Raw genomic sequence first — 14,405 nt, 5'->3', positions numbered from 1 at the left:
TTAACTTCGCTATAAAAAAGTATTGCTTTTTAAAATTATTAAAATTATACTTATGCTAGGAAAAAAGCTAAAAATAAATTTAAAAATTTAATTTATATAGGAAATATACTTATAGCCCTTATAGCATTAAGTTTAGCTACCTAGCTCTTTATATTTTAGCTTAATAAAAAAGCAAAAAAGAACTTTATAAATTGCTTTAAGCATTATTTATATCTATAGCCCTTATAATATAAAGTTTAAGCAGCTCTTTATTATAAAGGAAAAGGCATTATAATGCTAATAAAAAGATTTTAGCTTTAAGAAAACTTTTAAAGAAAAAAAATTCCCTTTTAAGGTAAGATAAGGCAGCTTAAATTAAAAAAAAAAGCTTATTAAGCTTAAAAGGGGATTAAATTATAATAAGGTTTTTTTAATTTATTTAATTAAGAGGCTATTAGCTCTTAAGATCTTAGTTTTATTATTATAATGCCTTTATTAATTAAATTATATAATTATAGTTTTTATTACTATATAATAACTTTTTAAATTTATAAAAGGATATTATATAACCTTATTATTATTATTAATTAGCTTTTGGCTTTTTATTATGCTTATAGCGTTTAATTAATTAAATCGCAGGGTTTTAAGAACTATGGCAACATAGCTAATGCTGCACTCTAAGGCAGTACCTGCAGCGGTTAACCAATTAGCTTGCAACTTTTCTGACCCATGGTGCGCCGACCGAGTTCCCATTCACAGACTATTCTAGACGAATAGCAAACGGGGCTTGTGAATTTTACCCCTCTCTGATCCCCCCTGAGGGTGCAGATCCCCCGGCCCCCTGTCCCATACACCTGGTACTGTGTAGGTATGAAGTTCCTATCGGCACCCCATGAGCTAGAAGATGGAGGACCTGCCATAACCATGTCTTTACAACGCAGGATGTCGGATTCGGAACTTGTTGACGGGTTGTTTCTGTCATTGTCTGCATTTCTTTCCACGGAATGGAAAGGTCAGCGTCAACCGTACAGATTCCTTGAAAATGTCCGTACTGCGTCCTCCGCGCCAAGTCACGACACATCCCGCATTTTCCTCGACTCCGGCTTCAAGGCCTGGGTGGCATATTTCGTTGGTAAACCGACAACAGCAAACGCCGATGGGCAAGCCCTTCGACGGCGACAGTTTGCTGCGCTGGACCGCCTGTCGGTCAGTGAAAGAAAGGGATTTGCGGTGAAGGTCAATGAGGTGCTACCACATCCAACAGTCGCAACACTTATCCTTTCGATGGAGCGGGACGCCCGAATGCCTAACTCGGCTGTCGCCAGTCTGGTTCCTTCCAAGCGCCCTCGTGCAGAACATGACGATTTCGGCTTATCGTCATCCTCAGCATACCCATCCCCTGGCTATTCGCAGTCCTTGGGCGACAACTTGCAAGCAACTGCTGATTCTGCCCCGCTGGCCGACGCGGCTGTGAACAATCTCATGTCTGCTTGGACTCCTCGTAAGCCGTGCTCTTTGGTCCCTCGTCGCAGGGTCCATGACTGACGAGCTTTTCGCAGGACATTACGACTTTGCGCCGACATTCTCATCTACTGACCATTGCCCGAGGTCTTTGCAACTATCCACCGATACCTCGCGGGGGACCATTGACGCGAGCACCTCTCCAGAAGCAGAAACACTCACAGGCGCGGATATTCCCGAACTTGATCTCTTCCCCGAATACCTGGCTGGGGCGATCCGGAGATATGACACTACTCCCAAGACCGCGGCGGTATCAATACAATTCCCTGCTAATAGCATCGGCGATGTCAATTGTATCATGATTATCGAGGTTCTGCCCAACAAGGTGGAACGTCTCGCGTCACTCCTGTTCAATGCACACCTCGAGACAGACGGAAACGAGCGAGAGCTGATCCTACCCGGTGGCTTGTGTGTGGTGCCAACACGGCTCCAGGGCAGCCCTCTCGAGTCTGTCACCCATGTTTTTGGTTCAACAACGGCAGCCGCACTCGAATCCGCCCCGTACCGCAAGATTGAAGTGGCAGAATCGGGCTCTCGCGTGGCCACTCGCTGCATCACGATGACTGAGTGCTCTGATGCGAAGAAGGGTGCCCTCATCAAGGTCACACTGGGTAGGAGAGAAGCCTCCAAGATATATGAGAAGTTGTTCAAGTCGAAATCAAGGTCCCGGTTTCCTTAGCAATCCCCTTCTCTTCCTGTTTGAGCATCTGCGATATCCGTCATGCTCAGCTCTCTGCCACCTTACCGCCCGAGAATTCGAGCGCCCAGCCTCGAGGCAGTATTCCTTTCATATCACGCCCCAGTATTTTTGCTTCTCCCCACTGTTGATGTTCGTCCTGTTGCAGTAGTTGCACCATCGAACCGGCCCACCGCACCATCTGGCCTTGTCCTTCTATCCACTTCCGGATCGAACCTTCTTTTGAGACTTGCTCGGCTTCGGATGGTTGTAGCACTGTGAAGTTCTGCCGGCAAGATTAGATGAGCCAAAACCCGAGTCCAGTAGAACGTACCGGCTCACACATAGTCGTTTCCCGGCTGTCTCGGCGTTCTTGTTCGACGGTGCGCTATCGCGCGGTTCGTTGGCAGAGGCGAAACTCGGGATGAAGCGGTGGAATATCGAGGAGAGAGGAACCAGGCGAAAAGTTGGGAGTTTTCGATCTTTTGCAAAAGGAGAGAGTTGGGCATGTGGCTAGGCCGAGACTCGCTCGAAAGGCTGAGGGTAGACACGTTGCTTTACTAGCGGTCAGTCGTGACACCGACAGAGAGCCCGAGTGTCCAGTGGGAAGGCATACATTCAGTCAGGCAGAAATCTCGCGGCCTGGTCCCATACCAAGTGGGTGATGCTTGCGGGAAGGGAAGAATTGCCCGGTCACGGAGAGTGTGTACACTGTTTGGTCATGCGGGCGGGGCCTGCTCTCACCAGCTGCAGCACTCGTGTGGGGTGGTCTGTGATGTTCGGTATTCGTAGTGGGTCTCTCACTCAGACCGCTGACTAACCGACGCTAGTAATATCCATGACCACGCTAGTAAAATACTCTCCATCTACGATTCTGCTGTGTACCACACCGTTGGCGGTCCACTACTTCTGGTATTCCCAAACGAGGGAAGAACGACCATATGGACGCTGGAGTAAAGCCATACTGGCATTCATTTTATTATAAGTGAAGAAGCAGTCAAGCCTCAAGATCAGTACAACATGAGCACCAACTTCACCCTCAGGCTCTTGTCTATGCCAGCTCGTCACAATCCTCTGAGCGGTACCTCAGCAACCTACTATCGAATCAAAGGTGCGAAGTTACCTCCATGTGTCTGAGCAAGGCTAATCATGTCATAGGAAACAGATAGGATTGGCGCCCCAAAATGTGTACATGGGTGGTCAAGCGATGCAGTAGTTGTGACTGGGAAATCTCGAGACGGAGGACGATTGAATGCGGGCACGGAGACCATCAAGCTTATACAAATAACTCGGTCGTCACCACCGACAGGAGCAGCAAGTGCCAAAGCTGTAGTTATCCCACGCCAGAATCACAATAATAGGTCTCGCAACGGTAGATAGTGGTAGCAAGTTGGGGGGTCTGAAAGATGTTGTATTGAAGATGGCCCATCTAGGTGACTGACGGGCTCTGAGGGCGTCTGATATAGCCAGACGCACAGGCCCTTCAGGGTTAAACCCTGGCACCCCCCCATGGGGGCTGCCACATGGATGCACGAGGGGTGGATCTGCTGGAAGAATGCATTCTTTTAAAACAACTGCCTAAGTCATTTTCATCGTTCGAGGGTTTGGGTAGACTGGGACCTTCCCATTCGCATGGTCGATGATGAAAGGTGGCTGGCTTCCGAACCCCGTCAAGTCGTGAATCTCCTGAATTTCTCTGTTGACTTCATCCGCCAACTTTCCGGGTGCCATTCTAGCACTCTCAGTACCATTGTTGCCTTTCCCGCTGAAATGGACCGCGAGAACCGTCAAGTTGTTCTCGCTTGGGAGATGAGCAGTCTCAGCATCGTAAGCGCCATGACTGATGTCGAAGACGAGGTGAATCCTGTTCCACCGCTCTACAGCAAGGAGCCGAGAGGCTGGAGCAATACCACTTGGAACCAAGCCGTGACGTTGGACTAGGTGGAGCGCATCCGCGACAACCGATTCAGGGTCTTCCCAAGCGGCATTGAACAGAGGGCTGTTTTTCGAAACACTGACAAAAACACGCCTTGCCATGTTCTAGTGGGGACAAAGGCGGAGAAAGAGACGCTCAAGTGGGGAGAGTGTGAAAGTATGACAGGAGAGAGTTGAAAAACCCCATGTCAGCCTTCTAGACCCACGGACGGAACCTTGACGTTACCATTGATGCACGTGATCCGCCTAGCCAAGCCTTTGAGCGAGACTGCACCCACTACATTGGCGCAATGAGCGTTCCTGCCACACAGCAATTCACAAAGAATGCGCAGCCTGAACTGCTCTATGTGTTGTTACACGTAAAGTTCGATTTACAATCAGTCAAACAATTGAACGAATACAGCGCGAACTAGCCTGGCGACGATGCCTGAAGTGTGCCCAGGTGTATGTGCTCTCTTCCGATGCCTCTCATTCCGGAACTTCCACTGCCGCTCCTCCTGCTATGAAACGTTGTAGCTGGTCCAAAGTCAACCAAGTTTCAAGCTCGACCTCAACTTGGTGCACGTGCAACTCTTTCTCCTTCTTATAGCCCGTGGCGAGGCCGACGGCATACCCAGGTGGCAGCGTCCATTTGATCCCACGAACATCCAGTGTGCAGTTCTGATGCCCCTCAACGGGGTCAGCAGGGTCATATGGCTGCACCCGCACGTGCGTAACAAAGTGGAACTTTAATGTGTTTTCGTTATCACCAGTCGCCCGAGGAGAACCACCTTCTGCGCCGTAAAGAGCCCAGTGGGGTTCTAGGAGAAGTCAGCACGGATTCTAATAGGTACAAGCATCTGCTTACCTGAGGTATGTTCATTCATAAAGACCCTGAGTGGGGGAGTCAGGTGTCCATTCGGACCGTCAGTGGGAGGTGCCATATTGGATAAGTTATAGATGACGAAAGTCAACTGATGCCCTATTAAAGTATCAATGAAAGAACAGAGAGGTAGATACCCGAGGAAGATATATATATGTATTCCCCCATCTCTTCGTTTCTCTGACCTGACTTCGGGCTGAGTGCCTTCCGATCCTCAACCCGCGAGGGTCGTGGCCGCCTGCCTCAGCCAGGCTGAATGGTCGAAATGTCAGTCACCCTGGCCTCGCCTTGCATGCCATTGGCCGACTACGCCAACCCGTCCTGTGTCCATGCTACGCTGACATCCCGTTTTCTCACTGAGGCGGAGACTTGTCGTGTATGTGAAATGGAGATTGTGGTGGGTCTGATCGCCCCTATTGGCGGCGTCTTGATCGGACTTGACTACAAGGCAAACATCCAGAAAAGCATCGAGGTCTCACTCGATTGAGGCCTTCAATCCTTCGATCCTTCGCGCTTGCCTCCGTGCCCCTTTTATACACCTATACGTTGAATTGGCCTTGCATCGTGCGATGGGTTGCACAGGCGCTAGTAAGGTGTTTGGCATGGGGCGCATCCGCTGAACCTATTTGGCCCGTTGGTGCGCAGCCGTGTCCCAAAGATCTGCATTCACGCTCTCAATCACCGATCATCACCGTCCATCAGGTCAAGGTTTGTGCTCAGGAAATCTCGCAATGTTTTTGTGTCTTTTTAATCTCTGGAATAACAACGGTTGAAAGATCGATAGTACTCTGGGTCCCTGCGTAAACTAGCCCGAACGAGCGACGAGGACGTCGATACCTCCATCTTGGCGAAGTCTCAGGTGGCCTTGCCGCTCTTGCTCGTCAATGAACTCCATCTGCTCGCATGCTATTTTTCTTACGTTAGCTGCAACTCATAGCACATCACTATTATGAAAACTTACTGAAATCTGGGCAATCCTTGATGACAAAGCCCGAGCTTTGTAGAGTCATGGACCCATTGCAGCCCCGGGGATCGCGGAAGTTAACGCTATAGAATAAGCGATAGCTGCCATATTGCTTCACCCGCATCGAATGAGCGTTGAATACAAACTTTAGGACGCGTATCCCGTTTTCACTGAGTCCTGCGACAGGAGGGTTACCCGGGAAGAACTTGTGGCCCTTCAAAGACTCGTCGACAACTGCTCCGGTATTCAAGTCACGCAGTCCGACACTCATCCAGAGATGTTCCCGAGAAAGGGATCTGAAGTAATCCTGTTCCAAAAGCAACTCAACGGCCGTTGTTCGAATCGCACGGCCGATGGTCACGATGTGGGGAGGACTCAACATCTCGATCATGATGCCAAATGGGAGGCGATTTGTCCCGGCCTGGGGCTTATCGACCTTTGGGAGACCGGTTGACTGGGAGGGACGAGGATCTAGTTCGTTGTCTTGCAGTGACACTTTGCTGAGACGGGCCCGGACTGCTACGTTGTCTTTTGTATCAGTAGGTGCAAATTGCGCTCGCTGAAGGAACGGGGCCAATGTCTTACAGTCTTCACCTAGTGCCTCCTCAGTTTCTCCTGCTGGAGAGGACGGTGCTGTTGTGCCACAGCTCTCATCGGGTGTCTGCTCACTCTGGCTTTCGGAAGGACACGGTGTCATCTCGCAGCTGTTATTGGATGCCACGCTCGCTGAGGAGGACTGTGCCACTCCCTCCAAGTTCTCGCCAGGTGTCGCCTTTACGGAGGAGTTGATGTCCTCCATGATTCCAAGACATGCCGGGGAGCCAGCATGTGTGGATTGCTCGGTCGCCATGTTTGTCGCTGAGGAAACAAAATGGAACGAACTCAGGCTGACAAAGCTAAACGTAAAATGGGACTACACAAGGCTTTATGTGCCCGGACAAGGCCTCCAGATCCCATGCAGGAGTTTCTGGTCAGGCGGTCACCACCGGTTGGACACAGCCTAATGTAACATGGTGCAGGAGGGAATTTCACTCGAAGCACTGGCTGTCTTGAATCCTAAGTTGTATGCAACTGTGCAGGCTAGCTGTCATGATGTAACGTAAGACCAACCAGCAGCTCAATATGAGTCTGATCCCTGACATCCTCCGCATCCTCAACACTCGAGGCGCGATCTACATGGAACCCCCTCAGATGTGCGTCACTGCGGAAGTGCGGTTTCTCCGTGCGGAGTCGGTGTCCGCGCGATTGTCAACTCCCTGGTAGGGGCTGCCTCCCTGGACATTGATCCACCTGGCGGTGCAACGACCCGCTTGTAAACAGTATCAGCTGGCCAGAACAAGAGCTCGCCCACTAAGTCCCTGGTTCGAGGGAAAGCTCGATAAAGATCAGAGACAAGTCTAGCTATGTTTTGATCAATGCATCTGGCGGATTGCTGGATGGATGCCAGCTTGAGCAAGGCCTTGATGGTGCTTTCGCTAGCTACTGTCAAGCGTCCGGGCAAGCGAGAGCTTCCTACGGCAAGGGCCCAGGTCACTTGATCTGCAATATTTTGATCTGGGATATCGAGTCTTCTCACACAGTTCAGTCAGCCAAAAAGTAAGAATGTGCTGAATGAGGACACAAACCAATGAGCACCCAGCATCTTCAGATGTTGGATCCAAATTTCCTTGTCCGCCGGTACGTAGTAGTACAGGAGAGCCATTATGCTAGCTGCTGTATTAATCATGGCAGTTACAGGCTCGTTGAATTGCAACTGTGATGCAGAACAAAGATTTAAAAAAGCAGCCACTCCCTGCCATATAGCCCCAGGCAATGCTGCCGAGGATTGGAACTTTTGGGATATGACAAGAAGAAGGAAACGAGCGACCGTGAGGTTCGAATGGAACTGTACTAAAGCCTCCCACTCATGAACAGTAGCTCGTTCCCATCTCCGCGGATCTTCCGATGGTCCCTGTGACTCGTACCAGCTGATCATGGCAGTCAGGCCTCGGATCTGTGCCGTGGGCGGCTGCGGCATCTGTAGCTCTAGAGATTTCATGGTTGTTTCCGTAAGGGGAGCAAAGATGAGGTAAGCATATTTTGGTCGCAACAAACACAATGGAACAAGCTGTGTAGAAGAATGAGCCCGATTTTATCCTCGGCCTGAACGAACAAGGCTGTCGACAAGGAGGTGTCTACCTAGGTACGTACAGCGTGCGGTTTATTGGTCTATGAGACTTGGAGGGCCAAAGGACTGGCTTGTCCTCCCTTCCTCTCTCTCTGAATTCGGGCATATGTACCAACACTAAAGCTACGCATCCTTTGGTGAGTAGCCCAGCTACCGGGATGTCCAATAAATCAGCCTCGAGATCTGGTTAACTGCCAGCCTGGTTCGAGTCTTGCATGTCATTGGCCCATCACAGCAACATCTTTACTCAAGTACCAGTACGTATTCGGGAGAGGCTGCATGGTTGACTGTGGGCTCCGACGCGCCGTCCGTATTGAACCAGTCGATTGGCCGAACTCGAATTTCTTTCTTGAATCCGCATCCGAGCGCCAGTGATTCTCCCTCCCTTGCCAGCGTGGCAATGTAACATACCCCTGCGATTATGCTTTGGTCATGCAGGTTGTCGCCTCGGCGCTAGTAAAATTTGCTGATCACTTGGGAGCGCCAAGACGGCGCTAGTAAAATATGCGATCCTCCTCGGTCGGCAGACCTGGCCGTCACTGCTTGGCAGCTTGGCATGTCACCGCGGCTGCCTGTCGAGTCATTGGTTTACCTGGGTACTGTGCACAGACAGCAGCTGACACAAGGCCTTCCCTCTTCCTTTCCGGCACGTCTTCGCTTCGAATCTCATGACAGCTCCCTCTCACCTTTCTGCACTCCTACCACCACCACCACCACCACCGCCAATAGTCTCGTATACTGCATTGCACAACCGCAGTGTACGCGGCTCTGCTGTGCCCCTTTGCCACGCTATAGAACAGACTCTGCGGTTACAACTCTACGGTCCCGATTTGGGCATTAAGGAGCAAGAGGTTAAACTTCTTGCGCATAGCAAAGACTAGGATAAGCAAGCTATATATCCCCTTTTAACCTTTCGCTTCTTTTAAATTAATGCAAATACATATAAATAAATGAGAAGTGGAGAGTAAAGGCTGCTCCCTTTACCTTTTAAAGCATGCTAAAGCCTAAGCAAGTAGGCTAATCCTATATAATCGCATATTAACTATATAAGGGACTTTTTCCTCTCTCCTCCCTTGCCCTAAATTTATTTATTTAATGCTAATATATTTAGCATACCTTATTAATATACATACTTTTAAAGCTATGGCAGCAATGGTATCCACCCCTATACTGCAAAGCTATAACCCGTAAGGCATCCTAAGTTGCTTTTTTAATACCAACCTACCATTTTTGCATATACTACCTATTAACTTGCAAACCTTCTTTAACCTTATTTAAAAACTAGCCCTATTTTAATTACGCATCATAGTTAATGCTTCGCGAAATCCCTTCTTTCTAAATATCTCGCTTAATAAAATCAGCACCTTCTCTCTTTAATAAGGCTTGCCCATGTATCTTCACTTCTACGTTACCCACATTACCCTCATTGCACCATAGGAGCCTTTATTACAGCCTATTATAAATGCAAATAGGGAACTACTTTAGGCATTATGCTTTTTTACGTAGCAAAATGCTATAAGGGTGTTGCTGCCTAATGATGGCTATAAACTGTTGCAACTCCTAGCCCTATGCAAGGCCATTAGTTAAGAAGGCCTGCAACCAAAACCAAGGCAGATAAATCTATAATCACTATATTAGGGCAAGGGTGGATGGATAGTAAAGGTTAATAAGGAGTTATATCCTCCAGCTTGCTTATTTTTAATAGTTGCGCCGTTAAATGGCCTACTCCCAGCGGCGAATCTTTCCTTTATAGCACGCAACGATAAGTTAGCCCTACCCCAATACTTAAATTTAGCGTCCCCCCTACTATTGCCACCGCTATCCTTTATATTTCTGCTAAAGAAAAGATAAAGGTAAATGCATATACCCTCCTTATTATTAAACTTATTCCTAAACTTTCGCATATAGAAATATTTTAACTTAATTTATAATAAGCATAAGAAGATAATATATAAGCTAATTTAATACGTTATAAAGAAGGAGAAAACTATTAAAAACCTAATGGATAAGATAAAAGCAAAAGAGAAGGTAATGAATAATAAGATTGCTAACTTATTAGCCTTAATTATAAAGGTAGAAAAGAAAGAGGTAGCATTATGCAAGGCTAGCGATATGTAATTATTAAAGGATAATTAGGAATAATTAAAGCCTATGGCCTTATAAGCTCCTACCATTTTTATATTCCCCCTAGCCAGCCCTAAGTTAATTAAGTTTATATCCTTAAATATCTTAAACCGTATTTAAGCTTATATCGCTATATAATTTAACTATCTGCATAATGAGATTGCTTATAAATATGCCATTAGCAAATCCATAAAATAGCAGGTTAGCAATAAGGTAAATTATATATTAAATAGGTATATTAAGAAGCATTAAATGTTTAATGCCATTTATAAGGCTATTAATAAGGTAATAATGAAGGTAAGGGTATGGGTTTTAGCTACTTAGGAGTAGAGTTGCTAAAAATATTGTTATATATGGTATATAGGGCATGAATTTAAATGAATTGATATTACTAAGTACCTAATACTTTCTTTTAAGGTGTAAATATCGTCTTATGAGAGAAGTAACTAGTTAGCATGACTAAAGTAGGATGGGAGCACCTGGATTTTAGCCACCTAAATCAACGCTGCTAGCGCCTATGTGCGCGGCTAAAGCTTGCTATTGGATTATGTAAGCAAAGTTATCTAATTTAAATATACTTAAGCAATAAGTTTAACACTAATATAGAAATGGAAGGCCATAATATATTTTATGCATTATGTGAAAGTTCGCATAATTACTTTAGGCTGTTGAATTACTTAAGGCGATGAGTGAAAGGCAGCCCCTAAGAGGCTAGGGCTAGTTTAGGTTTAGTGCCATTCTCACGGCACTATATCTATTTAGTAAGCGGGGAATATCCGCAGGATGCTAGTTACATGTTTAAGCCTAATATCTCATAGTTATATCAATGGCCTCTACTCCTCCGTCTTTTATAAAAGACATTTATAAGGCCGTTTTAAATAATAAATTTTTTATTGCCCATAATTTAAGTCTCGGGGAATACATTAAGCAGTTAAATAATGAAGCTATTTATCTTGCATTAGCTGGCGGATTGCAGTTCTATCAGGAGAATATTCTCAGGAACCCAGTTAGTTCAAAGTTCGGTCATCCTAAAATTGAGCCCTAACAGTACAGGATGTTCAACAAGTCCTTCAGTCGTTCTTCAACGTTTCCAGTCTGGGACTGTATAGAACAATTGGTGCAAAAACGCCTGGTGTCTTTACTTTGAGAAGTGATCGAGAGCCCTCAACAAGTGTCTTGCTCGTCCAGCTATGGGGCCAAGGATCAAGCGCGAAATACTGGGGCATGTCACATAAGAACTGGCTTGAGCCGGTTCAGGCCGAAAATGGTCTCCTACAAGTCAAGCCCGCCGTCCTCGATAACCTCGGCCTCACTGCCACCACGGTCGAATTCCCACAGGGCGGCTTGTACGTTCCCAGAATCATGTAATGGGGACCAGCTAACACTATCAGCAGCGCCGTTCTGGATTATAGAACTGCATTCGAAGTCAAGCAGGGGTCGGCTATCACTGCTGCGCTTGGAAGACGGGAATCTGTCGAGCAATGGAAACCAATGAAGCTGCCAGGGTCGCTTGCACCAGTCGTAGGCGCTATGGGAGGTGACAATATTACAATAAATGTGGAATTTATTTAAAGAAATCCATGCTTTCCGTGTCTATCTGTGTCCAGGCTTGCTAGTCTGCCGAACCCGGCAAGGTGTAGTAAGAAGACGTGTCAAGCTGGTGAGCCTCTGTGTTCCTACTGAAAGTAGTGTTTGGTGGAAAACATGATGCATCAGGCGGTTGTGGGATAGGGAAAGGAGGTATTGTATTGTCCCAGAATATTGGCGCGGTTATGCTTTCTGGAACGAAGCTCGGCACTGCTGCTCCACCAGCGACAAAAGCTTGCGGCGCCGGTAAGGGGTTGGACACAGTGGGCGTTCCACCAATTCGACCTGGGAGCGATGGTGACAGGGTAGATGGGTCGTATAGATATACCGCTTCGTGGCACCCATTGGCTTGGCTGAGAGTGTGGGAATCAGACACCCGAGGCCGCTTGGAGGGCGGGTTTGGCAACGGCTCAGTCTCCGCCAACATCCGCTTCCTGTTGCTGACACTGAGTCCTGTTGGAGCCCGCTGCTTCTCGAGGACGACCATCTTCTGCCTGGAAACGCTCCGCCAGTGTTTGATTCTCTCCTTGGGTGTTTTTGCCGTCGAACTTTTGCACTTATGCCTGATAAATGCCCGCACATTGGTGAATATATTGCCACAAGCACATATCTCGAGGCACTTGACGTCTGTGTGAGTGAATTAGTATGAATCTCCTGGAAAATGTCGGCGAGAACTACACACGCTTCTGATAATGGATCTCGAGTCCTTGCTTCTCTTTGAAGCTTTCCCTCCTGAGACGTTTGGGATCGGGGCATCGGTGGCGGTGGTTGCCACGTGCTGCATCCAAATCGGTACCAGTATCCTCGTTGTCGCTATCATCGCTAGAGATGTTGTCTAAATTAGATGGAGGCAAGTGTGCCTGGACTTCGATCAGTCTAGCCAGCAATTCCTGGATCTCATACTGTGTAGTGGACATTAGAGCGGCGATCCATGGGGGCAGCGCGAAGTGACGGACCTGGAAATACTGAACATGGCTCCGCAAGTCATCGCCATCGTTGAACACTTTGTGGCATGTATAACAGCAATGTTGGATCTTCTTGGTCATTTTTCTTCAGAAGGGTCAACGCATAGAGTAAGTGGAGAAGGTTCACCAAAGTTTGGTCCTTGGGGAGTGGAGAAAGTTAAGATGTGCGGGAGAAAAACGAACGCCCCGGGCACCGCAGTACGGGGAGCACCTCGGGAAGGCAGGTGGTGGAGCTAATGTGCACGTGGTTGATTGCTCCTAATCAGGATGGCACGGAAAGGACTACCTCGCTCACGAACCGAATATATAGATGCGACCGACCGTACTCTGTCCAACGTCATCAAATGAAGAAACTCCAAGCCTTCAACCTCGCCCCACCACAACGGCTTGTCTCATTCATCGCTTCATTTCCAAGAGATCGTCAAGTAACATGCCAGACTGTCGAGAATGTAATGGGACTGGTAGCGTAGGGCAATACAAGTGCACCAAGTGCGGAGGTGACGGAAAGGAGGACGGGGATACCAAGCAGAGGAAGTCGACCATTTGTGGCTTGCCCTTCATTCAGCACGCATTGACTAGGTACGTCATTTCCCAAGATCCCTGCTATGAGTACCTCGGATCTGAAATCCTCAGAAGTGACTATTGGGCAAGCGGCTTATCTTCTACTTTGCTGTCAATCCGGTGCGACTTGCTGCGGTTGGCTAAGGACCTGGTGAGCATGCACCTAAACAGCACTTCCCTGTTCGAGGCCAAGCAGCTGCAGCTGTGCCACACCGGTCAGACAGGAACACTCTCTAGTGACATCGTCGTTCAATATTTGAACGTGTGGATGTAATGCGAATTTCCTGCTCTGATGCTACACTTTTCTTTGTAACTTGGCAGGGGTACACCCATACTAGCTCTGAGCACTTTGGTCTCACAAATGTGTGGGGATAGGTTTTGAGGATACAGAGTTTTTCCATATATGAGCTCTCGGATCTGTATGTAGGCATGACAACAATATCACATGCGGCCATCTGACTACAATACGCCGAACTTTTGTCGTGGGTTGCAACAGAGACCGATTCATTCCTACAAGATCGTCATCAAATTACTCTGCCGGGCTTCAATATTCCCTCCTATTCCGTAACCACGGCCCCTCTGACGCGTCATGATCCCCCAGACTGGAAGGGTGGGGTCCTGGACTTGGTAAATATCTATTTCAGTGCCGGTCTAGCATCACGTTAGTCTCCTATCTGGTTATTCTGAATGAGGCTCTTGCCTGTGAATAGCTGAGCCCAGCTGCATCGGTGATGGGAAATGAGGCCGGGCTCTGCTGAGTGTTCGTCCCCGGTATCCACTGTTGCGCCGGGTATTCAACCCTGTCGTGGCAACAAGACCGCTGCAATCCGGCGAATTGGATCCAGTCTCCCAACTCTCGGTTGAGTGTCTGAAATTGGTTCTCTAGTTGTTTCTTGAACTCCTGAAACTCTTCCTTCAACTCTCGTTTGAACTGCAGGTACTGATCGGATTCCTGAGACTTCTTCTTGGGTGTAGAATCGATGGCAGAAGGTGTGAAAACCTTTTGCTGTGAGGTGTGAGCTTCTATAACTTCCAATACTTTATGCGAGAAAGATGTTCTATGC

General features: G+C 47.7%; 5 protein-coding genes across 5 annotated transcripts; 1 reads left to right on the top strand and 4 right to left on the bottom strand.

Moving 5' to 3' along the window:
• Positions 1–921: 921 nt before the first annotated feature.
• INS49_014048 (uncharacterized protein) lies at positions 922–2,179 on the top strand (the record flags this gene model as incomplete). The annotated part of the gene is made up of 2 exons (XM_043174739.1): positions 922–1,480; positions 1,539–2,179. 2 exons carry the CDS (start codon positions 922–924, stop codon positions 2,177–2,179), a joined length of 1,200 nt encoding a protein of 399 aa, XP_043021684.1.
• Positions 2,180–3,754: 1,575 nt separating this feature from the next.
• INS49_014047 (uncharacterized protein) lies at positions 3,755–4,213 on the bottom strand (the record flags this gene model as incomplete). The annotated part of the gene is made up of 1 exon (XM_043174738.1): positions 3,755–4,213. The coding sequence occupies one exon, from the start codon at positions 4,211–4,213 to the stop codon at positions 3,755–3,757; it is 459 nt and encodes a 152-aa protein (XP_043021683.1).
• Positions 4,214–4,579: 366 nt separating this feature from the next.
• Positions 4,580–5,034, bottom strand: INS49_014046 (uncharacterized protein; the record flags this gene model as incomplete). The annotated part of the gene is made up of 2 exons (XM_043174737.1): positions 4,580–4,911; positions 4,959–5,034. The coding sequence occupies 2 exons, from the start codon at positions 5,032–5,034 to the stop codon at positions 4,580–4,582; spliced, it is 408 nt and encodes a 135-aa protein (XP_043021682.1).
• A 744-nt stretch (positions 5,035–5,778) lies between these two features.
• INS49_014045 (uncharacterized protein) lies at positions 5,779–6,787 on the bottom strand (the record flags this gene model as incomplete). Its single annotated transcript, XM_043174736.1, has 3 exons — positions 5,779–5,879; positions 5,935–6,453; positions 6,523–6,787. The coding sequence occupies 3 exons, from the start codon at positions 6,785–6,787 to the stop codon at positions 5,779–5,781; spliced, it is 885 nt and encodes a 294-aa protein (XP_043021681.1).
• A 5,053-nt stretch (positions 6,788–11,840) lies between these two features.
• Positions 11,841–12,861, bottom strand: INS49_014044 (uncharacterized protein; the record flags this gene model as incomplete). Its single annotated transcript, XM_043174735.1, has 2 exons — positions 11,841–12,442; positions 12,498–12,861. The coding sequence occupies 2 exons, from the start codon at positions 12,859–12,861 to the stop codon at positions 11,841–11,843; spliced, it is 966 nt and encodes a 321-aa protein (XP_043021680.1).
• Positions 12,862–14,405: the final 1,544 nt, after the last annotated feature.

This window comes from Diaporthe citri (genome assembly GCF_014595645.1).
Source record: "Diaporthe citri strain NFHF-8-4 chromosome Unknown scaffold_7, whole genome shotgun sequence".
Taxonomy (NCBI): Eukaryota; Fungi; Ascomycota; class Sordariomycetes; order Diaporthales; family Diaporthaceae; genus Diaporthe; species Diaporthe citri.
This window is presented reverse-complemented; position numbering and strand designations above follow the sequence as displayed.